Source organism: Onychostruthus taczanowskii, unplaced genomic scaffold, assembly GCF_017590055.1.
Source record: "Onychostruthus taczanowskii isolate IOZ18803 unplaced genomic scaffold, ASM1759005v1 scaffold246, whole genome shotgun sequence".
Classification (NCBI taxonomy): Eukaryota; Metazoa; Chordata; class Aves; order Passeriformes; family Passeridae; genus Onychostruthus; species Onychostruthus taczanowskii.
The window spans coordinates 406-26,345 of record NW_024499752.1 but is presented as its reverse complement, the minus strand read 5'-3'; the positions used below and the strand labels follow the sequence as shown (position 1 = coordinate 26,345).

General features: G+C 57.8%; 4 protein-coding genes and 2 long non-coding RNA genes across 8 annotated transcripts; 5 read left to right on the top strand and 1 right to left on the bottom strand.

Moving 5' to 3' along the window:
* The first annotated feature begins 84 nt into the window (after positions 1–84).
* Positions 85–5,268, top strand: LOC121336791 (aldehyde dehydrogenase family 3 member B1-like). 2 transcript variants are annotated; one of them, XM_041406220.1, is made up of 10 exons: positions 85–266; positions 421–580; positions 1,298–1,408; positions 1,496–1,616; positions 1,747–1,832; positions 2,034–2,115; positions 2,349–2,735; positions 2,925–3,091; positions 3,270–3,369; positions 4,561–5,268. In XM_041406220.1, exons 1-10 carry the CDS (start codon positions 166–168, stop codon positions 4,752–4,754), a joined length of 1,509 nt encoding a protein of 502 aa, XP_041262154.1. In that variant the 5' UTR covers positions 85–165; the 3' UTR covers positions 4,755–5,268. The 2 variants fall into 2 exon arrangements, with proteins under 2 accessions (XP_041262154.1, XP_041262153.1); XM_041406219.1 differs by having other exon boundaries at positions 418–580.
* A 534-nt stretch (positions 5,269–5,802) lies between these two features.
* Positions 5,803–7,719, top strand: NDUFS8 (NADH:ubiquinone oxidoreductase core subunit S8). Of its 2 annotated transcripts, none has more exons than XM_041406228.1 (7): positions 5,803–5,911; positions 6,597–6,644; positions 6,723–6,785; positions 6,871–6,960; positions 7,041–7,213; positions 7,291–7,419; positions 7,506–7,719. In XM_041406228.1, exons 1-7 carry the CDS (start codon positions 5,854–5,856, stop codon positions 7,635–7,637), a joined length of 693 nt encoding a protein of 230 aa, XP_041262162.1. In that variant the 5' UTR covers positions 5,803–5,853; the 3' UTR covers positions 7,638–7,719. The 2 variants fall into 2 exon arrangements, with proteins under 2 accessions (XP_041262162.1, XP_041262163.1); XM_041406229.1 differs by lacking the exon at positions 5,803–5,911 and adding an exon at positions 5,918–6,107.
* A 1,496-nt stretch (positions 7,720–9,215) lies between these two features.
* Positions 9,216–14,538, top strand: TCIRG1 (T cell immune regulator 1, ATPase H+ transporting V0 subunit a3). The gene is made up of 20 exons (XM_041406201.1): positions 9,216–9,251; positions 9,579–9,750; positions 10,004–10,082; positions 10,180–10,409; positions 10,498–10,592; positions 10,677–10,803; positions 10,894–10,976; positions 11,097–11,190; positions 11,261–11,473; positions 11,927–12,077; positions 12,155–12,294; positions 12,493–12,650; positions 12,728–12,818; positions 12,899–13,017; positions 13,194–13,407; positions 13,510–13,614; positions 13,688–13,798; positions 13,885–14,005; positions 14,091–14,262; positions 14,353–14,538. The coding sequence occupies exons 2-20, from the start codon at positions 9,634–9,636 to the stop codon at positions 14,432–14,434; spliced, it is 2,502 nt and encodes an 833-aa protein (XP_041262135.1). The 5' UTR covers positions 9,216–9,251; positions 9,579–9,633; the 3' UTR covers positions 14,435–14,538.
* A 59-nt stretch (positions 14,539–14,597) lies between these two features.
* On the bottom strand, positions 14,598–16,282 carry TBX10 (T-box transcription factor 10). Its single transcript, XM_041406186.1, has 8 exons — positions 16,228–16,282; positions 15,847–16,030; positions 15,669–15,770; positions 15,431–15,602; positions 15,185–15,340; positions 15,049–15,116; positions 14,876–14,964; positions 14,598–14,821 (listed from the first exon to the last, which is right to left on the bottom strand). The coding sequence occupies exons 1-8, from the start codon at positions 16,280–16,282 to the stop codon at positions 14,598–14,600; spliced, it is 1,050 nt and encodes a 349-aa protein (XP_041262120.1).
* A 4,562-nt stretch (positions 16,283–20,844) lies between these two features.
* Positions 20,845–22,582, top strand: LOC121336800. Its single transcript, XR_005952818.1, has 4 exons — positions 20,845–20,957; positions 21,777–21,881; positions 22,024–22,112; positions 22,457–22,582. It is a non-coding gene; the product is annotated as an uncharacterized LOC121336800 (long non-coding RNA).
* Positions 22,583–23,773: 1,191 nt separating this feature from the next.
* LOC121336807 lies at positions 23,774–25,040 on the top strand. The gene is made up of 3 exons (XR_005952819.1): positions 23,774–23,886; positions 24,706–24,810; positions 24,953–25,040. It is a non-coding gene; the product is annotated as an uncharacterized LOC121336807 (long non-coding RNA).
* The last annotated feature ends 900 nt before the right edge of the window (positions 25,041–25,940 follow it).

The window sequence follows — 25,940 nt, the reverse complement described above, 5'->3', positions numbered from 1 at the left end:
CAAGAGGTTTTAGCTGGAATGGAGGTGTGGCTGGGCAGGCAGCCAAGGGGAAGGACAGGCAGCCAAAGGGCAGGGCAGGAAGCTGGCAGCCAGCCTGTAGCTAGGAAGAGGGAAGCTGTGGTTGATAACCCCAGTGCAACCATCCCACACTGCACCTGTGGGAGCATGGAGACTGGAACTGTCTTCCCGCAGCTGCCTGAGAGTGAGGCCAAGAGAGCCCCCGAGGGCGATGGTGGGAACGGAAGTGTGGATGGTGATGCCGCGAGGTGAGAGTGTGGAATGACAGACGGGTGGCAGGAGGGGTCCCGGTGCTCCATCCTCTCCCTGGAGTGGCACTTGGATTGCTGGGATGGAGCGATGTGGAGCTCTGAGGAGCTGGAATGGGGCTGGCATCCCTCTAACACCCCGTCCCTGCAGCAGGAACCCCTTTGCAGGGCTGGTGAGCCACCTGCGGGCATCCTGGCTCTCTGGGAAGACGCGGCCCCTGGAATACCGTGTGGCACAGCTGGAGGCTCTGGGACGCTTCCTGGATGACAAGAAGCAGCAGATCCTGGAGGCCACTGCCTCTGACTTGGGCAAGGTGAGAGGGGACAGGGACAGGAGGACTTGGTGGCCAGAGGAGCTGAGGGGCTCGCACAGCCCAGCTGGCGGTGCTTTGTCCTCCTCTCATTGGGTTCTCCAGCCCTGCCTGGGCTCTGCCTCGGGCTCGCAGCCTCTGGATTTGGGAGACTGAGATGAAGCATGTCGCTGCCACCGTAGCCCAAAGTCCATCCCTGCTCTGACATAGACAGAGGGCACTGTGGGGAGCCCCTTGACATGGATAGCCATTCCCACACCCACCAGCATCAGTTTCCCTCTTCCCTGGGCAAATTAATCCCAGATTTCTGTCCCTGCTTCCTGCCCTGGACTTCCCATCTGATGTCAGTCCCTTTCCTCCCTGAGGCTCACCCAGGCTGTGACTCCCTGAGCCCAGATCCCCTGGCTCTGCAGCCAGAGCCTTAATACCAATCAGGGCTCATTGTCTGCTCTTCTCCAACCTAGTCCCTTTGGACACCCTCCCTATTCTTCCCGTTGTCTGGATGAATAGGATCTGCATAATTTTTCCTATTTTCAAGCAATCAGTGCTTAAAAACATCATGTTGCAGAGACAGGAGGTGCTCAATGCCCTTAGGGATTCGAATCGAGCATGGGATGTAGAGGGCACCAGTCCCCAAATCCTGGGCAAAACACTATGGAGCACTGGGATAAGAGCTGCAGGATATGCCAAGGTCACATGTTGCATCCTTGGTGTCTGTAGGCACCCTTTGAAGCCGAATTATCTGAGATCCTCCTGTGCAAGAATGAGCTCCATGAGACCCTGAACAACCTGTCCCACTGGATGAAGGACGAGAAGGTGGACAGGCCTCTGGTGAGAGGGAAGAGGAGAGAGGATGGGAGGCAGAGCTGGGTGGGATGGTGGTGCAGGGTGGGACCTGACGTGGTGGGTGTCCCACAGGCGATGCAGCTGGACTCTGCCTTCATCCGCAAGGACCCTTACGGGGTGGTGCTCATCATAGCGCCCTGGAATTACCCCATCCACCTCTTCCTGGTGCCCCTCATCGGGGCCATCGCTGCTGGTGAGCCCAAACTTCCAGTCCCCTGGCCTGGAGGATCCCAGCAGTGCCAAGCACTGGTGAGGGCACTTTGTCCATAGAAGGGCTGGCTGTCACCATGTCACAGCTCCAACATCCTGTCTGTCTTCCCCAGGGAACTGTGTCATTGTCAAACCCTCTGAGGTGTCCAAGAAGACAGAAAGACTCGTGGCAGAAGCACTGCCCAGCTATTTGGACAAGGTGGGACACTCCCCATCCCTGTGACATGGCTGGGGCACCCCTGCACACTGAGGGGTGCTCTGAGCCTGCCTCCCACACCATCTCCAGTTCCATGTACTGCCCAGCTTCCTTCCTCCATGCCCAGTCAGTGTCCCAGCCTCCCAGGATGCCATTGGTGGAGACAGATGGTGACACGAGGGGGCCTTTCTCATTTCCTTGCAGGACTGCTTTGCTGTGGTGACCGGTGGTGTGCCAGAGACCACCAGGCTGCTGGAGAACAAGTTTGACTACATCTTCTTCACTGGTACGTCCCATGGGACAGAGCAAAGCCCTGCCTGGATTTTGTGTGAGGAGGAAGACAGATTCCCTCCAGACATCCCTGCTAAGAAGGCAGGGATTGGGTTGGAGATGTGTGCCAAGATCTGCTGGAGGATCTGGGATGTGTATCTGAGGTCTGGTGGGACCCAGTGCCAGACTCCAGAGCCGTGCGATGGCTGGTGGGATTCCCAGCTCAATCCATGTTTTCCCTGCCCGCAGGCAGTCCCCCGGTGGGGCGGATCGTGATGACAGCCGCTGCCAAGCACCTGACACCGGTGACACTGGAGCTGGGGGGCAAGAACCCCTGCTATGTGTCCGACACCTGCGATGTGACCAACGTGGCGCGGCGCGTGGCCTGGGGCCGCTTCTTCAACGCGGGCCAGACCTGCATCGCGCCCGACTACCTGCTCTGCACCTTAGAGATGCAGGAGAAGCTGCTCCCGGCCCTGCAAAAGGCCATCAGTGATTTCTATGGCCCCAACCCCCGAGAATCCCCGGATTTTGGCCGCATTGTCAGCGACAGGCAGTTCCAGCGGGTGCAGAGACTGCTGGGCAGCGGGCGCGTGGCCATTGGGGGACAGACGGATGAGGCCGAGCGCTACATCGGTGAGGCTTGGGGGTCACTCACATCTTCGTCCTTGCACGGAGCACATTTCAGCTTTGGAGAAGATTAGGAAGGGAACTGGGTGCTTGGCCAGGTGGGCTTTTGTACAGGAGGTGTGTCCTGGGGGGACCACCAAGGTGTCATCTCCCACCTCCGTGCCCGGCTGACACTGTCGGGTTTTCTCTCCGCAGCTCCCACGGTGCTGGTGGATGTGCTGCCCTCACATCCCATCATGCAGGAGGAGATCTTCGGGCCCATCCTGCCCATCGTCGTCATTGCCAATGTGGATGAAGCCATTGACTTCATCAACAGCCGGGAGCGGCCCTTGGCTGTCTACACCTTCTCCTCAGATGACAAGGTAGAGCCAAGCCAGCACTACACCTGCCCTGTGCTCCTTGGCAGCTGTATCCAGCCATGTTTGTGCTTCAAATGTTTCCCTTACAGCACACAGCCCCAGTTAGGGGGTATGGATTGTCTTTGGAAGTAGTGGAATGGGGTGGGAGACCCATGTCCCATCTTCTTCCTGTCACTCCCAGGTGGTGAACCAGGTCCTGGCGCGGACGAGCAGCGGTGGCTTCTGTGGCAACGACACCCTGATGCATGTGACACTGCCCTCTCTGCCCTTTGGAGGCATTGGTAGGTCCTAAATCCCCACTCCTGGCAGTTGGGAGCCAGGTGTGATCCCACCCATGGTCAGGAAGGGTCTCAGGAGGAACTCCCAGCTCCAGAGAGCTCAGTAGTCCATAGGGAAATTCTCCTCCGGAAAGCCTTTGCTTCACCTTGGGCTCTTGGGCTTTGCTGGACACCTATGGAGCACCCTGAGGTTCTTTCTCTCCATACTCCCTGTCCCAAGCTCTGTGTTTCCTGGATTCATGGAAATGTCTTGCTCACAACAAAGGGAATCAGGGCTTGAAGCAACCTGGACTAGTGGAAAGTGTTCCTGCCCGTGGCAGGGAGTGGAACTGGATAATCTTTAAGGTCCTTTCCACCCCAAACTATTCTGGGATTCCATGATGGAGACATCTGTGTTTCATGAGATGATCTCCACTACCAGCTCCTGTTTTCCACTCCAGTCTTCCACCTTTTTTCCTCTCTTCCCACTCAGCTGGCCAGGAGGCATCAGTGACCTCCCGTTATCCTGTGGCTGCTGTGTGAGGTACTGCAGCCAACGCATCACCCCAGCCACAGTTAGCATTTTGTCAGGCAGACTGACTGGCTCAGGCTGACTCATGGCATTTTATCCCATCTGTTACCAAATTATGTGGGGATTTCGTTATTTTTTGACAGCCTGCCTGGCTTTCCTGTGCTTGTTGCTGGCCAGCCAGCTTCCACCTCCCAGCATTCATCCTTGGTGCTGGAGCCCACCTCGCCAAAGGCACCTCGGTCATCGTTCCTCTCCACCCCTGCAGTCTTTCCCCCTTGCAGCAGGGTTGGATCCAGCATGGATGGGATCCAGCATGGATGGGATGTCTTTTGGAGGGTATTCCTGTGGTAGGGAAGCTCATGTGGTGGGAACATCTTGCTGCTGCCATCACCTCATCAGTGACACCCTTCCAGTTGCTAAACATGTTAATTGAAATGGTAAAATCCACTGATGACAGAGTTTTTGGGAATCTCTCCACCTTCCAGCCTAATCTTCCCACTCCAAACATCCACTTGGGTGCTCACCCCCGTGGTCCTCTTTGGGTCACATTCCTGGAAGCTCATCCATAGCTGGATGAAGTCGTGGTGCCGCTTTTACGGAGCTGGGAGCTTAATTTCGGCCTCTTTGACCCAAAGGGTGGCCAGATGCAGCTGCCCAGCGGGGTGCTGTGCTGTGTATTCCAGGGAACAGCGGCCTGGGGACGCACCACGGGAAGTTCAGCTTCGACACCTTCTCCCACCCGCGGGGGTGCCTGAAGCGCGGGATGGGCCGGGAGCCGCTCAACGCCCCGCGCTACCCCCCGTACAGCCCGGAGAGCTTCGGGCTCATCCGGGCCGCCTCCCAGGTGGCACGTAGGAACGGCTGTACCCTGCTCTGAGCCTCTCCACGCCCCGCTCGGAGCTCAGGACATCTCCTGCTGCTGGTCCCGGCGCCCAGGTGCAATGAAAGGTGTTTCTCCACATCCCGTGTGCTTCCCTTTCACCTCCCTTTTGCATCCCTGCTCACCCCCAAAGTCCCTTGTCCCCCACATCTCCCTCCATTCCAGTCCCACATCTTTATTTTCTGGCTGTTTGGGGATTTATTTCCACTGGTACCACCAGAGCAGAGGGATCTCCTGTGCCCCTCATTGCGTACTCTGCCTTGAGAAGGTGCACAACAACTCCCTGATCCCAAATCCTTGAGCTGGGATGATCCTGGTTTTTCCTGCTCTATGATCCCAGTTTCCTTTGCCCCATGATATCAGTGTCCTTTGCCCCAAGTTCCCAGTTTCTCCTGATCCATGATCCCAAGTTTCCATTGCCCCATGATCTCAGTGTCCTTTACCCCACGTTCCCGTTTATCCTGCCCCACGATCCCAGCTTCCTTCACTCCAATGGTGTTCCATTTTGGGGGGCTGGTTGTGCCGGTAAAGGGATACCCATTCCTGCTGGACTGTGGGTTGTCCTGCCTGAATCCCACGGGGATCCCTCCGGGTGGGCGGATGGAGAGAACCGGACGAGGGAGCTGAGATAACGACAGTTTAATAGGGAATGGGAGACATCCCTGATGCCCGCCTCCAGGGACTGAGCCGGGGCTGAGGGTCGGGGCCAACGCTGAGCCCGCCAGAGGCGGAGCCGGGCTTGGTAGTGAACCCAAGTGTCTGAGCCGCTCCAGCTCCGAGACCTTCCGGCACCTGTGGCCCGAGCTGCTCCAGAAACCGAACTGAAAGCTCGGGAAGCCCTGGAAGAGCGGGAAGCTCCGCGCCGGCACCGTAAAGCCGCGCCTCTGCCATGCGCACGCGCTTCCGCTTCCGCCCGCCCTTCGGCCACGCCCCCTCCTCCCGCCCCACCAATCGCCGCGCAGCACGGCCGCGCTCTGCCCAATCAGCGACGCTTCTCCCTCTTTCTTCCCGCCCCTGCCGCCCTTTGCGGGACTCCCACCAATGAGAAGCTCGTCCGCCGTCGCTCGCCCCGCCCACGACGCTCGGCCGCACGCGCATGCGCAGTGCCCGCGGGGGCGACCAGGGGTCAGGACGCCGGAGGGCCCTTGGGGCAGGTGAGGAGGGAAGGGCGGCCCGGGGGCGCGGCCCGGGGCTGTGGTCACCCGTGTAGTGGCCGCCCAAATCCCGCTTGGGGCAGAGGGGGCGGCCTGGACGCTGCGCTACCCTCCGCCCCATCCTCTCCGGAGGGACACACGCAGGCTGAGCGGGGATCGGGGGGGACAGGAAGGATCGGTCCCGCGGGGGGCTCAGGTGGGTAGGGGCCAAGCAAACCTCCTCGAGGGCTTGGGGACGGGGATGGGAGGACACGTGTGTCCCTTGGAGCGGGCAGGACATCAGGGCCCCTGGATCCTTAGGGCTGGGAGGGGACGGGACACCTGGGTGGCCCTGGGGGTGGGCGGGGGGCAGCAGGATGGCCGGGTCCCTTGGGAGAACAGCTGGGTCTCTCTTAGGGGGTGGACAAGATATTTGGGGGGTACACTTGGGTCTCTTAAGAGGGGGCTGCAAGGAGGGGCGGGATGCCTGGGTGCCTTGAGAGGGGCTGGCAGAGGAAACAGGATGCTTAGGTCACTAAGCACTTGGGGTCCCTTGTGGAGTGCTGGGACAGGGGTGCCTGGGGGTCCGGGTCTCTTTGGGTGGAGGGGTGGGGATCAGGGTGCCAGTGTCCCCCATGGGAAGTGGGGGGCCTCTGGCTGCCCCAGTCCCTTACTGGTAATTGCTGAGGTTCCCTCTGCACCCCAGGACCGGCCATGGCAGCGCTGCGACTGCTGTACCAGGCTGCCCGTGCAGGTGAGGCCGCCCGGGAGCCCCCAAACCTGAACCCCCAAACCTCATTGTGACCCTGCTGACCCTGCTGTCCCTCCCCAGGCCCCCTGGCCCCACTGGGCTCCCTGCGCCCGCTCAGCACCAGCACCCCCAGGGACTGTTACAGTGAGTACAGCCGTGCCACCCCCGTGGGGGCTCAGCTCCCTCTCCAGGGCTCTGCAGGGTGGGCACAGCTCCGCTCTTCCCGCAGAGTACGTCAACATCCAGGAGCCGGCCATGGACATGCGATCCATCACTGACCGCGCCGCCCAGACCCTGCTCTGGACCGAGCTCGTCCGAGGTGAGACCCCGCTCAATCCCCTCGTTTGGGGTGACCTCCCCCTTCCCAAATACGTCCTAACCCCTCTGTCTCCCTCGCAGGCCTGGCCATGACCCTGAGCTACCTTTTCCGTGAGCCGGCCACCATCAATTACCCGTTTGAGAAGGGCCCGCTGAGCCCGCGGTTCCGCGGGGAGCACGCGCTGCGCCGCTACCCGTCCGGGGAGGAGCGCTGCATCGCCTGCAAGCTCTGCGAGGCCGTGTGCCCGGCACAGGTGAGACCTCCTCCCCTTCCTCCCCCTCCTCCTCCTCCTCACCCGGGGCTCTGGCCGTGACGGTGTCCCCGCGCCAGGCCATCACCATCGAGGCCGAGCCCCGCGCCGACGGCAGCCGCCGCACCACCCGCTACGACATCGACATGACCAAGTGCATCTACTGCGGGTTCTGCCAGGAGGCCTGTCCCGTGGACGCCATCGTGGAGGTGAGTGGGGCCTGCGGGGGGGACTGCAGGCACTCCCTTTTCCCGCCACGGTGACCCCCAAGGGTGACCCCGTCCCACCCTGGCAGGGCCCCAACTTCGAGTTCTCGACGGAGACGCACGAGGAGCTGCTCTACAACAAGGAGAAGCTGCTCAACAACGGCGACAAGTGGGAGGCCGAGATCGCAGCCAACATCCAGGCTGATTACCTGTACCGGTGACGGCCCCCACCCACCCCCCAAATAAAGTGTTTGGGGGTTCTCCCCCTCTGTTGGCACTGTGGGTGCCAGCCCCTTCCCATAACTCTGTGTCTTTTCCTTTCCAGTGCTGGGGTCAGACCCCCTGACCCTTGGGGGGACCCCACCCCTGGGTGTGTGGTTGTGTTTTGGGGAGGGGGATTTGGGTCCTGGGGGTGCTGGCACCAATGCTGGGGTAGGGGGTGGTTTGTAGGGAAAGGTGTGGGAGGTGGAGGGGGGCAGGCAGGGATGGAGGGGCAGTGCTGGGGGGATTTAGGAATCTGGGAGGGTCATTTCCAGTTTCTGAGGGCAGCCAGTGTTGGGGGGCCTGGTGATCCTGGCAAGGGGCATTCACAGTGGTACTGGTGTGAGTGTCCCAGTGATGCCTGTGATCCAGGGGATCCCAGCAGAGGGGCCTGATGGTACCAGTGGGGGAGCCTCCCGTGGTACTGGTATGGGTGTCCCAGTGATGCTGGTGTGTGGGTACCACTTTGGGGTGCCTGGGAAATCTACAGTCTTGCAGTGGTACTGGTGTGGGTGTCCCAGTGATCCCAGCAGGGAAATCCCAGTGCTACCAGTTGTTAGGACTTGTCCCTCGAAGGTGAGAGTAATGCAGGGGCGGAGTAGAGTGAAAGGACTCTTAATGACTGGTGTTTGTAAGCATGTATGTGTAGGGTTTATTTTAGAACAGTTGGATGGCCATGGAAAGCAGGTATGTAGGCGTTTTGGTCATTATTATCTACAGTAATACAGCTACATGAGAGCATAAAAAATGTTACTTTAAAGAAATGTATAAGGGAGAAAAAAAGAACTAAAAGATAAGGGTAAAAACAAATCACCCCTGGCAGGTCTTGTGACTTGATTGTTGCAATTTAGTTGTTCCTTGGTCAAAGTGATGGTCTAGATCTGTCAGCAGTGGGGGAAGAAGCCCACAAAACACAAAGTCTGATGGGTTAAAATGAGATCAGGCTCGGGGGCAATGCCCAGATTTCAGTCCTCTGGTGAAAGGCCTCAGAAATGAGTCTGGGAGGGTCTTTGATGCTCAGTGATCCCTTTTCAGCTGCCTCTCACGGCGGCGCAGTTCAGCCTTCCTTCTTCCGGAGGGGAGGCACTAGAACTGAGCGAGTCGTGCAAGGGAGGGCCAGAGCATGGCAAGAACGACGATTGCGCCTTGCAGGATGCAGGCAGTGATAGTTCACCCCCTTTGTTTTATGCAGACTGGGCCGTAGCACCCCAAACCTCTTCTCGCCAGGGATGGCAATCTGGCCCCAGCAAATCACCCTAGCTCCTGCACAAATGGGGATTGTTTGGAGTAATTACTCACTCACAGCCCGGTTTCACACCGGTGCGGGGGTCCTGCTGATTCTCGCGGGCGGTTTCCCGGCTCCGCCCGGCTGCAGGCAGTGTTTCCCATTTCCATCCTCGGGGATGCTGCGGGGCTCTGTCTCCGAAGGGTGCGCTATGTCCCGGGGAACGGGTTTCCAGGGGGGCGGCGGGGCCGTGCCGGCCGGTCCCTCCCCGGGGCCGGGCTCTTCCTGGGGAAGAGGAAGTGCTGGATCCCGGCCGAGCTCGGCGGCGGGCGGGGGGCAGCGCGGCCGGGTGGGTCCGGAGCGGGTCCGGCCCGGGGCGGTCCTGGGGCAGGGAATGCGCTGGCCCTGACTCAGAGGCGGCTGAATGGGGCGGGGAAAGGGGGGTTTCGAAAGTATTTTGCCAGCCCGGTGCTGGGCACAGCCGCGTGTGACTGAGCGGGCCGGTTTGCCACGGTCACGGCGCGGGGACAGCCCGGTTCCGTCGCCGCAGCCGCCGAGACACCGGGGCGACCTCTGCCCTGTTGTCCCCTAATCCCGTCCTCACGCCTGAGGAAGCTCTCAGTTTCCCGTTCTCATCCCACCCCGTTCCCTCGTGTTCGTTCTGTGCCATCCCCAGGTGTGTGCCCTGACGCCTCCGCACCCCGGGCCGGACCGGGCGTCTCCGGGGGGCCATGGGGTCCCTGTTCCGCAGCGAGGAGGTTTGCTTGGCCCAGCTCTTCCTGCAGTCGGCTTCTGCCTACAGCTGCATCAGCGAGCTGGGGGAGCGCGGGCTGCTGGAGTTCAGAGACGTAAGTAGGGGCTGGGGGCGCGTTTTGGGGTGTCTGGGGTGCAGGGGGTTCGGCTGGGTGGGCCTGGGTGCGCTGGGTTTGGGGTACTCTCTGTGCAGGAGGCTTGGTCTGGTCGGGCTTGGGCTGGGTGTTCTAGGGTGCCGTGGGAACAGGGAAGTTGGTCAGGCTGGGTTTGGTGCCTGGGCTGCCTGTTCCGCCGCGGTGCTGAACCCCACAGTGCAGTGTGGGGCCACGCCTTGACTGCACCCCGCAGCTGAACCCCAAAGTGAGCCCCTTCCAGCGGCGCTTCGTGGGCGAGGTGCGGCGCTGCGAGGAGATGGAGAAAACCTTCAGTGAGTGCCGGGGCGCCGCGGGCTGACTTTGGGGGGGGCTTCTCAGGGGAACGCCCGGCTCGGCCCCTCCGTCTGACCGTGTCCCCCTCTTCTCCAGCCTTCCTGCAGCAGGAGCTGCGGGCGGCGGGGCGGGTGCCGGGGCCGTGTCCCGAGAGCCCGCGGGCGCCGGCGGCGCGGGAAGCGCTGCGGGTGCAGGAGCAGTCGGAGCAGCTGGCGCAGGAGCTGCGGGAGGTCAGCCGCAACCACGCATCCCTGCGCGGCCGCCTGCGGGACCTGCGCCAGTACCTGCACGTGCTGCGCGAGGGACAGCGCTTCACCAGCCTGCCGGTGGGTCCGGGGGTCCCCGCCGACCCGGGGGTGCTGCCTCGTGCCTCAGTTTCCCCCGGGCTCATCCCTCTGCTCCGCATCGCCGCAGGCCCCCCTGGGCTCCCCGCCGCGGCCACGGGCGCTCTCGGAGCGTGAGCCCATGCTCGACCCCTCCCTGCACCAGCACCTCGAGCGCAAGATCAAGTGAGAGGGGGAAGGGTGCGGGGCGGGGGTGGAGAGGGGCTCTGGGGCTGTGGTGTGGCCACATCTCCTGCCGTGTCTCTGCAGCTTCGTGGCCGGTGTCATCCACCCGTGGCGAGTGACCGCCTTCGAGCGGCTGCTGTGGCGCGCCTGCCGCGGGTACCTGGTGGCCTCCTTCGTGGAGATGCCCGAGCCAATGGAGGACCCAGCCACGGTGAGGCAGCACCCGGGGGCGGGCTGGCACGGCTGTGCGGGCTGGGACACCAGAGTGACCCCAGAGTGACAAGGACTGTGCTGTCCCCAGGGCGAGAGCATCACCTGGGTCATCTTCCTCATCTCCTACTGGGGCGAGCAGATCGGGCAGAAGATCCGCAAGATCTCGAACTGGTGAGTGGCCATGCGTCGCCCACAGGGAGGTTTATTCAGTAACACCCACTCTGGACCCTGCTGCGGGGCCGGGCTGGGGAGCCCTGGCACCCCTGACACGGCGATGTCCCTCTGTCCCAGCTTCCACTGCCAGGTGTATGCGTACCCGGAGAGTGAGGCCAGCAGGACAGAGGCCATTACCAGGCTGCACGGCCAGATCCAGGAGCTCAGTGTGGTGAGCTGGGTGCCATGAGGGGATGTGGGGGCCACGCTTGGATTGCCATCCCTGACACAGGTGCCCGCAGACGCTGGAGGAGACGGAGAAGTACCTGGCGGAGGTGCTGGACAAGGTGGCGCAGGTGCTGCCCACCTGGCGCGTGCAGGTGCAGAAGATGAAGGCCATCTACCTCGTCCTCAACCAGTGCAGCTTCGATGTCACCAAGAAGTGCCTCATCGCCGAGGTCTGGTGCCCCGTGCGGGACCTCACCCAAGTCCAGGATGCCCTGCGCCAGGGATCTGTGAGTGGCTCAGTGTCCCCATGTCCTTGCACCAGGGATTGTTCAGTATATCCTTGTTCTTGGGTTGCTCAGTTGTCCTTGTGCCAGGAGTTGCTCTGTGTTCCCATGTCCTTGTGCCTGGGTTTCTTGGTGTCCCATGTTTTCATGTCAAGGTTTTGTCGGTGTCCCCATGCCTCGTGCTGGGAGTTGTTCTGTGTCTCCATGTCCTTTTTAAGGGGTTGCTCTGCGTCCCCATGTCTTTATGCCAGAGGTTGCTTGGTGTCCCTATGTCTCCTCATCATGGTGGAGCATGTGCCAGGCTGGGGGGGGTTGTGGGGTGGGTGCCAGGAACAGGCTCCAGCTGCTGGGGGGCTGATGCCAGGAACGGGGGTGTTGTGGGGTGGGTGCCAGGGGCAGGCTCTCCAGGAGGGTGCCAGGGGTGCTGGGATCAGGTTCTGGGTGCTGTTCCCGCAGTACCAGAGCGGCTCCAGCGTGGAGTGCTTTGTGCAGCGCGTCCCCACCTCGGAGAGCCCCCCCACCCTCATCCGCACCAACAAGTTCACCGCCGGCTTCCAGAGCATCGTGGATGCCTATGGGGTGGCCAGTTACCAGGAGGTGAACCCCGGTAAGGCCCCCTGGCACCCCCTGAGGCCCAGAGCTGAGAGGGGACACCTTGTGTAACGCAGTCCGTGTGTCCCACAGCACCCTACGCCATCATCACCTTCCCCTTCATCTTCGCCATCATGTTTGGGGACGTGGGGCACGGGCTGCTCATGTTCCTCTTTGCGCTCTGGATGGTGCTGTACGAGGATAGCCCCCGCCTGCGGCAGGGCACCAACGAGGTGGGGGCACGATGGAGGGGTGGGATGCAGTTGGAGACGTGGGATGGCACTGGGGGCATGGAGCGGGGTTGGAGGTGTGGGGATGAGGTTGGATGATACAGGATGGGGCTGGTGGCTCGGGACAGGGTCAGTATGGGTCAGGGTGGTGTGTGGGGCAGGGGAGGTGATGTGGGACATGGGAGCCGTGTTTGCCCCTAGATCTGGCTGACATTCTTCGAGGGGCGCTACCTCATCTTGCTCATGGGTGCCTTCTCCATCTACACCGGCTTCATCTACAACGAGTGCTTCAGCAAAGCCACTGCCATCTTCCCCTCTGCCTGGAGCGTGGCCACCATGGCTAACCAGTCCTCCTGGAGGTGGGGTCCTGCCCCCGTGCCCCCTGCCCGGGTCCCCATCTCCCTGCTGGCACTGACACCCCTTGCTCTGTCCCCAGCTCTGCGTACCTCGCCACCCACCCCTCGCTCACCCTGGACCCCAATGTCACCGGTGTCTTCCGAGGGCCGTATCCATTTGGGATTGACCCAGTGAGTGTCCCATGGGGGTCACAGTGAGGTGGGACCCTCTTTGGGCTGGTGCAGAGTCTCACCCACCTTGTTTGTGACAGATCTGGAGCTTGGCCACCAACCACCTCAACTTCCTCAACTCCTTCAAGATGAAGATGTCAGTGGTGCTGGGCATCGTGCACATGGGCTTCGGCGTCATTTTGGGGGTCTTCAACCACGTGTGAGTCCTTGGGCTGCACCCACAGGCTCTGGTCATGCCAAGGGGACTGGGATTGGACTCACCTGGGTGGGATGGGGTGGCACCTGGAGTCCTGTACCCCTGCACCTCAGTGGGTGCCGAGGATGTGTAAGGGAGAGAAGGGACAGGCTGAGCACGGCCAATGTCCTCCCACCCAGGCACTTCCAGCAGCGGCACCGGCTGGTCTTGGAGTTCCTCCCAGAGATGATTTTCCTCCTGGCTCTTTTTGGCTACCTGGTCTTCCTCATCTTCTACAAGTGGATCAAGTTCAGTGCTGCTGACTCCCTGGTGGCCCCCAGCATCCTCATCCACTTCATCGACATGTTCCTCTTCACCTCCAATGCCGAGAACCTCCCTCTCTACCCGGGGCAGGTACCACCCCACTGCCCTGGCAGGCACCTACTCCCCACCCTGGCAGGGAGAGCAGGTGTCAGGAGTGGGGGTAGAGCCCAAAATGCTGTCCTTGTGCCCCAGGTGCCAGTGCAGATGGTGCTGGTGGTGCTGGCGCTGGCGTCGGTGCCCGTCCTGCTCCTGGGGACGCCGCTGTACCAGTGGTGCCGGCAGCGTGCCCCGAGGACGGTAAGGCCAGGGGCCGTGGGGGGCTCCGTGGGGATCACCAGGAGGTCTCACTGTGGGTGCTGTCCTGGTGCAGCCGCTGGCCGCGGGGGAACGGGAGCCGCTGCTGGAGGGGCAGGAGGCTGGGAACTCTGTCAACGCCACCACGGAGGACGTGGAGAGCGGGGGGCACAGCCCTGACGCCAAGGTGAGGGGCATCCAGGCGGGCTTCGGTGGTGGGATGAGGGTGTCTGTGCCCCCTGCTGATGTCCTATGTCCCCTCCCTCCCTGCAGCACTTGGACTTCGCTGAAATCTTCATGCATCAGGCGATCCACACCATCGAGTACTGCCTGGGCTGTGTCTCCAACACCGCGTCCTACCTGCGCCTCTGGGCACTCAGCCTGGCACACGCCCGTGAGTCCCCTTGGTCCCCTCTTGTCCCACCCAGAGCCAGGCAGACCCTCACTCCCCCTCCTGCTCTTGTCCCTCCCGTTCCCAGAGCTCTCGGAGGTCCTGTGGACCATGGTGATGCGGAACGGCTTCGTGGGGCTGAGCTACGTGGGCGGTGTGGTGCTGGTGCCCGTCTTCGCCGCCTTCGCCGTGCTGACCGTGGCCATCCTGCTGGTGATGGAGGGGCTCTCTGCCTTCCTCCATGCCCTGCGCCTCCACTGGTGAGCCCCCAAAGCTGATGGGTTACTGGGATGGGTCTGAGGGGGTGATGGACCCCCCCAGAGCACTCCTCAACCCTCTCTCCTTGCCAGGGTGGAGTTCCAGAATAAGTTCTATGTGGGTGCCGGGTACAAGCTGTGCCCCTTCGCCTTCGCCCCGGACACCTGGGAATAGCCATGCTACCGGAATTCCAGGGGCTTGGAACATCAGCTGTGCCCCAAATTCCCCCCCACTGGACCCCTGGAGCCTCCTTGGTGGTGAATAAAGCCATCCCTGTGGCTCCCTCCAGCTCTGCGTTGCCATTGCTGGGGTAGGGGGTGCTTGGGGGTGCCCCCCATCACTGCTGGCCGTAGCCAAAGGTGGGGGCTGAGGTGGGGCCGTAGGTGCTGAGCTGGGGGAAGGCAGGCAGAGGGTAGGGCAGGGTGCGGGGTTTGGCTCCCACATAGACCCCAGGGGGGCAGGTGAGGGGCTGGAAGGTGGGTGCAGGGAGCTCAGGAAAACTGGGGGGTGCTGCTGGCTGTTGGGGGGCAGCGGCCAGAGCCCCATGGCTGCGTGGAGCCCCTGCAGGGGGGAGAGGCAGCAGCAGGGGCTCAGCCCCCCCCGCAGCCCCCCTACCTTTCTGCTGCTTCTCGGGGCGGGGGGGCAGCGGGGTGGCCCGGGCGCGGGGCATGGCCCCCAGCAGGGACCCTGCCGGCACCCCGCACCTGCAAGAGACGTGGGGCAGGGGCTCAGCGAGGTGGCCCGACATCCTCGCCGTGGTGTGGGGCTAACGTCCAGCCGTGCCTTACCATGGCTCGGGGTCGCCGTCCCGAAATCCCTTGGCAAAGGGGTTGCTGGCGATCTTCAGCTGGGTGATCTGCAGAGGGGAGCGGGGTCAGGGGATCCCTGGGAGGGTGTCCCGGTTCCCGTCTGGCTGGTGCTCACCCGGTGATTCTGGTAGGCTGTCACTGCCATGAACTGGGTCTCGGGGAAGCTGAAGGACTTGAAGTTCTGGTGGGCGAAGCGCTCGCTGTCGCGCCGCGGGTCCACAAACACGACGTGGAAGCGGGGCTGGTAGCGGTGCATGGAGTTGAGGATGATCTAGGGGTGGGAAAGAGGAGGTGGCAGGAGCCCCCCAGGCAGGGACGCATTGTGTCTCCCCCGTCACCCAGCCCGCAGCCAGGTCCTCACGTGGCCGTTGTCGTCCAGGAGGTTGTTGGTCAGCTTGAGCTTGTCGAAGGACACGATCTGCCGCATCCACTGTGCACCCTTGGCTGGGGAGTCGGGGTGGAAGTGGACGCGGCCGGGAGCCGCCGGCTCGGCCCGGCCCGCCGCCAGCCAGGATGAGCTGTGGAAGGCGTATCTGCAGGGCAGGGAGGGGCTCAGCACCCCCAGCTCTGGTCCCCTGCCCCCATTGCCCCATCCCCACCTGTATCTCTTGTCGTCCAGCGGGATGAAATCCATGAGCAGGACGTAGTCGGCCAACGGATCCAGCCCCGAAAGTTTCACCTGAAAGGTGGGGAACATCCTCCTGCGCAGAGAGGGGGGTGGGAAGGGGGTGCCCCCCCCCCACCTTTGCAGCCCCCCCAGGCCATTCCGGTTCCCACCTGCCTGCCTTGGTGACGATCATCTCAGTGCCCAGGCGGTTGAACTCCTCCCAGAGGCTGCCCATCTCCAGCCGTGCCGCGGCGTGGCACACGTGCCGGTTCTTGCCGCTGGCCCCCGGCCCCTCGCCAGCCCACCCGAGGCCAGGGGTGCATGGAGACCCCTCACCCGGGCCCCCCAGGAAGGCTGCAGAGGGTTGAGGGGATGTTGGTCATGGGGAGCCGTGCAGGGCCATCCCATCACCCCCTCCTCCATGGAGGTGGGGGCAGATCAGGGTCTCCTGTCCCTCACCACAGTGGGGTTTTATCCCCATCCCCCCCACCCCAAAATGCCACAGGACCCCACCACTGGGTGCAGGGGGTGTTGTCACGGGTGGGTTTTACCTGCCACGGGTGCGGTGGGAGGGCAGGAGGTGTCCGTGGCTCCGTTCCCCGGCATGGTGGCAGTGGGACCCTGCCAAAGCCCCCTCCCAGTGCAGCGCCGGCTCTGCAGTGTCCCTGCAGCCTGCCGGGGGTTTTATGCCCCAGCTCGGGGATGGAGAGGCGGGGGCTGGAGCCGAGGTGGTCCTTGGGGGCTGGAGCACAGCCCCCTTCCCCAGCCTGCCTTCGCGCCTTGACACGGTGATGATGGACGGGAGGTGAGCGGTGGCACCGCTGGGACCACCACCAGTCCCCAAACGGGGCTTGGGATGCCCCGGGCTGGGCAGGGACATCTTTCTTGGGGTCTTCTTGTCCCTTCATATCACAGATCTGAGCGGGGGGAGGTGGGGGGTCCCCCAGGCAAAGCCCCTCTCGGTACGTGGCCGTCACCACCTGATATTGAAAACCACGGTGAGGTGTTGAGGCGCTGGTAAAGATCCACTGCTCCAGCAGAGCCTCTGCAGCTCCAGAGGCAGGAATGAGCTGCCCCCTCCCTGTAATTCCCCCCAAGGTAGGTCCAGTCTCTGCCCTGGTGCCTGGGACCCCCTGTGCCCCTCATTGCAGTGACAGCAGGAGATGGATGGGGACAAGCAGGCGCCGCGGGGCTGAGGGCTCTTTGTGGGAGGTGACGGACACCGGGATGGGGCATTCAGCAGGAAAAGCAGAGGGGTTACTCCAGAGCTCCCCTACTCCCCTCCAAACTGCACTGGAGCCATGGACGCTGTCTCAATACACCATGGAGTGTATTCTACAGGGATGAGGGATGCTGAGGCTCTGGGAGAGGGTCTGGAGGACCAGGGGATGTCCTTGTGGGGATGCTGATGGCTTTTCTGTACCTGTTGGTGTCCCGGTGATGGCAGCACTGGCCTGAACTCCCTCCCTATTCTGCACAGAGCTGGACATTTTCTCCAACTGGGGCTCAGCCTTCTGCCCAGCCTTGGGTTTGGCACTTGAAGATTGTAGCACAGAGGAGACCGCGTGTCCCCGGGCACTGTGGGGCAGCCTGGGCAGCTCCTGCATTTGGAACCAGGGCCAGGACTGATGTGAAGCAGGGAGGAGCCCCCTTCCCAGGCTCTCCCGCATCCCCCACACGTGTCCGTGCCCCGCGGAGCCGGCTCAGCCCCATCCATCTCCCGCTGTCAGCCAGCCTTGGCTGCGGGCGGCATCGAGCGCCGCATGAGGAGATGAGGAGGTGTGAGAGAGGCAGAGCTGACAGCGGGCAGGAGCGTGGAGGGGCTCAGCCCTGGGCAGAATCACACCTGCCAAGGCTCATCCACAGCTCCTGGGTGGAACTGGGTGAGCTTTAAGGTCCTTTCCAGTATGCGCCATTCCAGGATTCTCTGGCTGGTGAAGATGACTGCAGGTGGGTCTCCTGAATCCGTGTTGAAGCACGTGATACAAAATCGCTTTTCAAAATGAACTTATTTGGTCTCAAATGGGCAAACAGGAGCCAGAAAAAAACTTCAAGAAAGGAAAACAGTGAATCTTTCTCACGGGGAGAAGTGTTCACTCAGTTCTCACTGCCCCAGACAGCAGGGCAGAGCTGTGGAGGTTGCGGTGACCACCAAGACGGAGCAGGAGGAGAGCGTTGGCACACAGTCAGATGACTCCCTGCAATGAGCCTCTGACTCAGCTGGAATGGGGAAGTGAAAGCTGCTTGTGGGGGCAGTGAGGGGAGAAGAGGAATTGATCCTGTTTCACAGGGCGCGGTGAACAGCCGGCACGGGGGGTCCAGAGGGAAGTGAGAAGGCAGGAATGCTCATTTCTGAACCAGAAACACACCTGTCTGTTAGGGAAGAGTGGGCAACTCTTGAGCAGCAGCTGGCTCCTTATTTATTTTATTTATTAATTCATAAATTTTTTCCTTCAATTTTTAAAACCCTGATTGAGAGAAGAGGAAGAGAATTTTAGCAGGTAAAATTATACCCTGGAAGTGTCCAAGGCTGCATTGGCCAGAGCTTGGAGCACCCTGGCCTAGCAAAAGGTCACGGCAGGGGAACTGGATGGTCTTTAAGGTTCCTTTCAATCCAAACAATTCCAGGTTCCATTTGCTCTAGGGAATGTGTAGTACGAAAGAAAATTGATAATTGCTATGATAAAGCAATCATTTCCTTTAATATGTCCATTACTTAGTGTATTTTCCCCTGCCATGTATAATGGGTAAAAGCTATATTATACAAATATAACTATGTATAATTAAAAAGTAATATAGAAATAGAGAAGAATTTAAAAAATCTTTCAAGCTCAAGTCTCCAACAAGCCAGTTTGGTTTTGTTTCACTCCTGCTGATGCCATTGTGCACATGAGCAGCATCGCTCCGTCTCTGCAGACATCCATTCCAATGTTCCAATGTGGGGATCCTAGCCCTAAAACCCCAGGATGGACCCCAAGGCCTCTGGGGAAGGCTCATTCTGTTTCCAGGCACTTCAGAGACCCTTTGGCAACTGCTCATGTGGGGAAGGTGTGAAAGTTAAAATCTTCCAGCCACGTTAGAGAGTGGAACAGGAAAAACTTCCTGGTTCTGGTGTGACAGATGGGGCTTGAGGACTTCAGCTCAAGGACCTGTGAGTATCTTGACTCAAGCTGCCATTAACTAAGGGTGGAACTTCAAGTGGTTCTGGGACAATTTTTTGCTGGATGGGAACGGTCATAAATTGGATTAGGAGGGGGGTGCTTTTCCCTTGAAGCCGCACATGGATGAACTTGCAATCAGGAATGCTGATCTCATTTTAATTGACCATACAAATATAACTATGTATAATTAAAAAGTAATATAGAAATAGAGAAGAATTTAAAAAATCTTTCAAGCTCAAGTCTCCAACAAGCCAGTTTGGTTTTGTTTCACTCCTGCTGATGCCATTGTGCACATGAGCAGCATCGCTCCGTCTCTGCAGACATCCATTCCAATGTTCCAATGTGGGGATCCTAGCCCTAAAACCCCAGGATGGACCCCAAGGCCTCTGGGGAAGGCTCATTCTGTTTCCAGGCACTTCAGAGACCCTTTGGCAACTGCTCATGTGGGGAAGGTGTGAAAGTTAAAATCTTCCAGCCACGTTAGAGAGTGGAACAGGAAAAACTTCCTGGTTCTGGTGTGACAGATGGGGCTTGAGGACTTCAGCTCAAGGACCTGTGAGTATCTTGACTCAAGCTGCCATTAACTAAGGGTGGAACTTCAAGTGGTTCTGGGACAATTTTTTGCTGGATGGGATAAAATTGGATTAGGAGGGGGGTGCTTTTCCCTTGAAGCCGCACATGGATGAACTTGCAATCAGGAATGCTGATCTCATTTTAATTGACCCAAATTGATTGGAAATCACTTCAACGGTGTCTGTTGTCGATTTGATGCAACGCTAATTAATGTGGAAAATCAAGGCATTATTGTTATATTGTGGATGTTGTTGTATTTGTCATTGTATTTATTTGTCCCTAAATAAGAACACCTCCCTCCCCCCCTGCAAAATGGCATCCCTTCCAGGGACAAATGGCCGTGTCCACGGCCAGCTTGGATGGGGCTTGGAGCAGCCTGGGATAGTGGAAGGTGTCCCTGCCCATGGCAGAGGGTGGAACGAGAGCAGCCTTAGGATCCCTTCCAACCCAACCCATTACAGGATTCCATAATTCCGTGTGCACCCGGCTCCTTCGATGCCTCCAAACCTCCTGCTGTTGTCCCTCACCACCTCCTCTCCAGTGTCCCTTTCCACCCAGGCAAGGCTGATTTTCCACCCCAGCTGCAGTTTTCTGATGATTCCTGCTTCCAGGTTTCAGGACCTGAGTCATCTGAGCCCAGGACTCATCCTCTCTCCTTGCAGGCTTTGAGTGAGTCACCGCAGGTTCCCCTGATGGAGACAGCAAAGTGTCTGGGGGCTTTGACTCATCTGCTCTATCTGAAACATTTCTTTATGGAAAAAGGGCATGGATTTCTCCACTTGCTGCCTGGTGGTGAAGGGTGGCGGGCTGACAGTCACGTGGGAAATGTGGGATTTAGTCAGAGCAGGCACACTCTGGGCACAGGAGTCAATTTGAGTCTCAAGGGCTTAAATTCAGACTATAATCATCATCAGGAACTGTAAAAATTATTTGCAGCAGGAGAGTTCCTGAAGGGTTTTCCCTTGATCCCAGTTTGCAGTTGGAGCACTTCTCCAAATCCTGGACTGTCTCCCAACTCCTGGATCTTGATTTCCTGCATCAATTCTTTTTAATTCCCAGTGATGCCTATAGATCAGTTACATATTCCAAGAGATAAATTTGTAGATATACAATTATGTATTTCTAAGAAAAAATGCTTTATATATATTAAGAAATTATATATAAACATTTTCATTATATATTAAAATAAATTAATATATTGAAGTTATTTTACATGTTTAATAATATGTAAAATAATAAAAATATATATGTCATATATGTATACAGAAGTAGGAAATCAATCCTCAAGTTTCCATTTAACTTTCTGAAACTGACTGAATTTATTTAACTAATTGTGTTTATTTATCAGTGCAGGTCTCCTCTCAAGGAGCTGCTTCCAAAGTAACCAATTCCCAAACCATTCCAGGATTCTGCGTGGATCTCACTGGGACATGGCACATCCTCTGCTGGGCTACCTCGAGCATGTTGATCCATCTAATTCTACCTGAGGACATGAAAACTGCTCCAGCTGCACCTGGGAGGGAAAAGGAGCCAAAATCTTCCTCCAGGTATGTTTGTGTTGGGTATAGGGAAGCAATCCTTCCCTGGGAGGGTGGTGGCACAGGGTGCCCAGGGCAGCTGTGGCTGCCCCTGGATCCCTGGCAGGCGGGCAGGCTGATCCTGGTGAATCCTGGTACAGCCTGTTGGAAGGTCCTCTACTGCCCTGCACAGGGATCTTATGGAATTTGAGTAGGAAAGCGGGTGCCACAGCGGAGACCCTCACCCCAGAGGACAGGGATGAGTATTCCACACCGAGCACAGACCAGGCACCAGCCTCCCAGCAGGGATGAAATCCAATTCCTGCTTTTTAACTGGATTCTTTTCCATTCTGTGTCTCCTATCCTTCCACCAAGCAAAGGTTTGTTGAGGAAGAAGAAGCAAGGCTGAACTTGGATTAATCAAAACACTGAATTCAGTTCTCTGACAGGGGCAGATTCCAGATGCAGGCAGGTGGAGGCTGCCCCGGGGAGGGCTCAGCCCCCAAACCGCTCGATTTTCATTATCTGTGACATCTCCAGCACTTCCCGGTGTCTCCTTGCCTCCGGCATCTCCTCGTGGGTGATGAAAAGCAGCTCTAAATCCTCATTAGAGCACCAGGAGACCAGACACATGGCTTCTGGGACATCTGCAACGGGATGTCAGGTTCTGGGCATGAGGCTCAGCCCTTCAGCCAAGGTTTATCCAATAATGATGATTTTTAGGTTTGGATCCATTTGTCAGGAGCCTGTGGTGCCTACCCTGGGTTTACTCTCTGGTGTAATTCTGTCAAGCCATGATTAATGTCATCCAGGAGAAAAATCAATGTTTGTTTATTCTATCTGTCACAGAGTGGGATTTTAGGAGCTGTTGATCTCTCCCTGGTGAGCGGCAAGACGGAGCCTGAATTTATCTTTTTATCTCTAAATGAAGAACCACAGCTAGAGCACAGTGAGGTGAGACAAAGCCCAGCTCTCATTCCCAGTGCTTTCACCTAGACAAGCTCTTCCTGGGACACGGGCAGCAGCTATTTATTCCTCAAGTGCTCAGCCTGGACTGGGAGCGCTCCGAAAACAGGGAAAATTTTCATTTTTCCAGCAGGTACTGGGAAAATCGTGGACTTCCATGGACGAATGGTTGGAGGAGCACTAAGAGGAAGCCCTGCAATTTCCCGATGATCTGTCCTCGTGCGGTATTTCCCTCTTTAGCTCCCCAAAAATCCCCGATTCCAGCGGCTCCACCCGCGGCTCTCCCGACGGCCGGCGCGCGCGTGGCGCCCCCTGCGGGCGGAGCGCGGTACTGCGCCCCGGGGGGGTTGCGCATGCGCAGTCCTGCCATGTCAGGCGGCGGCGCGGGACGTTGGCCCTTGTGTGTCAGTGCTGCCGCCGTGTGGGCGCGCCCGGCGCTGCAGGCGCCGCTCCCCGGCCTCACGGGCCTGAAAGCTCTGGATCAGCGGGAATGTTTCTGGGATCGAATTTGGTTCGGAAGGGACTGCAAAGCGCGTCTAAACTCTTGCTTTCTGATTCTGCAGCAAAGAACACGTCTAAAGCGGACTCCTCGGCCTCGTGGACATTGTCAGTGCTTTCCATAGCGCTGCCCGGGCTTGTCTGGGAATGGGAACGGCTGGTGGGAGCTCTGGCAGAGCACCTGGAGACCAGGTAAAATCAGAAATGGGATTGTTCTGGCTGCTGCAGGCTGTACGTTTCTTTTCAAGATGCTGCTCTGATTGATCTGTGTCACAGTAGCTTCCTAGAGCTGGAGTCATTTCCTAGCAGGGAACTTGACTTGGAAGCTGCATTCCAAACTCTTGTCCACATTTATTTTATCTCCCCCATGGAGTTGCCCAGAGAAGCAGAGGTGGGGTGTTCCTAACAAAAGAACATCCAAATTCATTGGTGGTAGAGGGCTTAAAATTAAAGTGTGAGTGGAGGTGCCTTTAGGACACTTCAAATTCCTTAGTATATGAATGGAATTTAAATGAAATATCCAAACCCTGACAAGCTTGTATGAACTTCCAAGTCCCTGCAAGCGTTTTACAGCCAGGGAGGGAGACAAGAGTCTGGAATCTCTCCCCAAAAACTGGCTGCTGGTTTGTTTGACCAGGCCTAGGAATGATTGTGTATTCCCTGGGGCTGTCCTTATGGAGAAGGGTTTATCTGTGTGCCCTGGGTTTATTCAGTGTATCTCCAGAATGCTGGAAACTGATTCCAATGCTCTCCCCAGCCAGAGCTCGTGGGAAATGTGGGATTTAGTCAGAGCAGGCACACTCTGGGCACAGGAGTCAATTTGAGTCTCAAGGGCTTAAATTCAGACTATAATCATCATCAGGAACTGTAAAAATTATTTGCAGCAGGAGAGTTCCTGAAGGGTTTTCCCTTGATCCCAGTTTGCAGTTGGAGCACTTCTCCAAATCCTGGACTGTCTCCCAACTCCTGGATCTTGATTTCCTGCATCAATTCTTTTTAATTCCCAGTGATGCCTATAGATCAGTTACATATTCCAAGAGATAAATTTGTAGATATACAATTATGTATTTCTAAGAAAAAATGCTTTATATATATTAAGAAATTATATATAAACATTTTCATTATATATTAAAATAAATTAATATATTGAAGTTATTTTACATGTTTAATAATATGTAAAATAATAAAAATATATATGTCATATATGTATACAGAAGTAGGAAATCAATCCTCAAGTTTCCATTTAACTTTCTGAAACTGACTGAATTTATTTAACTAATTGTGTTTATTTATCAGTGCAGGTCTCCTCTCAAGGAGCTGCTTCCAAAGTAACCAATTCCCAAACCATTCCAGGATTCTGCGTGGATCTCACTGGGACATGGCACATCCTCTGCTGGGCTACCTCGAGCATGTTGATCCATCTAATTCTACCTGAGGACATGAAAACTGCTCCAGCTGCACCTGGGAGGGAAAAGGAGCCAAAATCTTCCTCCAGGTATGTTTGTGTTGGGTATAGGGAAGCAATCCTTCCCTGGGAGGGTGGTGGCACAGGGTGCCCAGGGCAGCTGTGGCTGCCCCTGGATCCCTGGCAGGCGGGCAGGCTGATCCTGGTGAATCCTGGTACAGCCTGTTGGAAGGTCCTCTACTGCCCTGCACAGGGATCTTATGGAATTTGAGTAGGAAAGCGGGTGCCACAGCGGAGACCCTCACCCCAGAGGACAGGGATGAGTATTCCACACCGAGCACAGACCAGGCACCAGCCTCCCAGCAGGGATGAAATCCAATTCCTGCTTTTTAACTGGATTCTTTTCCATTCTGTGTCTCCTATCCTTCCACCAAGCAAAGGTTTGTTGAGGAAGAAGAAGCAAGGCTGAACTTGGATTAATCAAAACACTGAATTCAGTTCTCTGACAGGGGCAGATTCCAGATGCAGGCAGGTGGAGGCTGCCCCGGGGAGGGCTCAGCCCCCAAACCGCTCGATTTTCATTATCTGTGACATCTCCAGCACTTCCCGGTGTCTCCTTGCCTCCGGCATCTCCTCGTGGGTGATGAAAAGCAGCTCTAAATCCTCATTAGAGCACCAGGAGACCAGACACATGGCTTCTGGGACATCTGCAACGGGATGTCAGGTTCTGGGCATGAGGCTCAGCCCTTCAGCCAAGGTTTATCCAATAATGATGATTTTTAGGTTTGGATCCATTTGTCAGGAGCCTGTGGTGCCTACCCTGGGTTTACTCTCTGGTGTAATTCTGTCAAGCCATGATTAATGTCATCCAGGAGAAAAATCAATGTTTGTTTATTCTATCTGTCACAGAGTGGGATTTTAGGAGCTGTTGATCTCTCCCTGGTGAGCGGCAAGACGGAGCCTGAATTTATCTTTTTATCTCTAAATGAAGAACCACAGCTAGAGCACAGTGAGGTGAGACAAAGCCCAGCTCTCATTCCCAGTGCTTTCACCTAGACAAGCTCTTCCTGGGACACGGGCAGCAGCTATTTATTCCTCAAGTGCTCAGCCTGGACTGGGAGCGCTCCGAAAACAGGGAAAATTTTCATTTTTCCAGCAGGTACTGGGAAAATCGTGGACTTCCATGGACGAATGGTTGGAGGAGCACTAAGAGGAAGCCCTGCAATTTCCCGATGATCTGTCCTCGTGCGGTATTTCCCTCTTTAGCTCCCCAAAAATCCCCGATTCCAGCGGCTCCACCCGCGGCTCTCCCGACGGCCGGCGCGCGCGTGGCGCCCCCTGCGGGCGGAGCGCGGTACTGCGCCCCGGGGGGGTTGCGCATGCGCAGTCCTGCCATGTCAGGTGGCCGTGCGGGACGTTGGCCCTTGTGTGTCAGTGCTGCCGCCGTGTGGGCGCGCCCGGCGCTGCAGGCGCCGCTCCCCGGCCTCACGGGCCTGAAAGCTCTGGATCAGCGGGAATGTTTCTGGGATCGAATTTGGTTCGGAAGGGACTGCAAAGCGCGTCTAAACTCTTGCTTTCTGATTCTGCAGCAAAGAACACGTCTAAAGCGGACTCCTCGGCCTCGTGGACATTGTCAGTGCTTTCCATAGCGCTGCCCGGGCTTGTCTGGGAATGGGAACAGCTGGTGGGAGCTCTGGCAGAGCACCTGGAGACCAGGTAAAATCAGAAATGGGATTGTTCTGGCTGCTGCAGGCTGTACGTTTCTTTTCAAGATGCTGCTCTGATTGATCTGTGTCACAGTAGCTTCCTAGAGCTGGAGTCATTTCCTAGCAGGGAACTTGACTTGGAAGCTGCATTCCAAACTCTTGTCCACATTTATTTTATCTCCCCCATGGAGTTGCCCAGAGAAGCAGAGGTGGGGTGTTCCTAACAAAAGAACATCCAAATTCATTGGTGGTAGAGGGCTTAAAATTAAAGTGTGAGTGGAGGTGCCTTTAGGACACTTCATGACAAGCTTGTATTAACTTCCAAGTCCCTGCAAGCGTTTTACAGCCAGGGAGGGAGACAAGAGTCTGGAATCTCTCCCCAAAAACTGGCTGCTGGTTTGTTTGACCAGGCCTAGGAATGATTGTGTATTCCCTGGG

Excerpts from the sequence above, each read along its gene's own strand:
- LOC121336791 (XM_041406219.1), top strand. The coding sequence starts at position 166 with ATGGAGACTGGAACTGTCTTCCCGCAGCTGCCTGAGAGTGAGGCCAAG. Across the intron at positions 267-417 it reads GTGGATGGTGATGCCGCGAG|CAGGAACCCCTTTGCAGGGC; the intron begins GTGAGAGTGTGG and ends CCGTCCCTGCAG. Across the intron at positions 3,092-3,269 it reads CCTTCTCCTCAGATGACAAG|GTGGTGAACCAGGTCCTGGC; the intron begins GTAGAGCCAAGC and ends TGTCACTCCCAG.
- NDUFS8 (XM_041406228.1), top strand. The coding sequence starts at position 5,854 with ATGCGCAGTGCCCGCGGGGGCGACCAGGGGTCAGGACGCCGGAGGGCC. Across the intron at positions 7,214-7,290 it reads AGGCCGTGTGCCCGGCACAG|GCCATCACCATCGAGGCCGA; the intron begins GTGAGACCTCCT and ends TCCCCGCGCCAG. Across the intron at positions 7,420-7,505 it reads CCGTGGACGCCATCGTGGAG|GGCCCCAACTTCGAGTTCTC; the intron begins GTGAGTGGGGCC and ends CCACCCTGGCAG.
- TCIRG1 (XM_041406201.1), top strand. The coding sequence starts at position 9,634 with ATGGGGTCCCTGTTCCGCAGCGAGGAGGTTTGCTTGGCCCAGCTCTTC. Across the intron at positions 10,083-10,179 it reads GGAGATGGAGAAAACCTTCA|CCTTCCTGCAGCAGGAGCTG; the intron begins GTGAGTGCCGGG and ends CCTCTTCTCCAG. Across the intron at positions 10,410-10,497 it reads AGCGCTTCACCAGCCTGCCG|GCCCCCCTGGGCTCCCCGCC; the intron begins GTGGGTCCGGGG and ends GCATCGCCGCAG.
- TBX10 (XM_041406186.1), bottom strand. The coding sequence starts at position 16,282 with ATGCCGGGGAACGGAGCCACGGACACCTCCTGCCCTCCCACCGCACCC. Across the intron at positions 15,341-15,430 it reads TCCTGGACGACAACGGCCAC|ATCATCCTCAACTCCATGCA; the intron begins GTGAGGACCTGG and ends TCCCACCCCTAG. Across the intron at positions 15,117-15,184 it reads CAGCCTACCAGAATCACCGG|ATCACCCAGCTGAAGATCGC; the intron begins GTGAGCACCAGC and ends TCCCCTCTGCAG.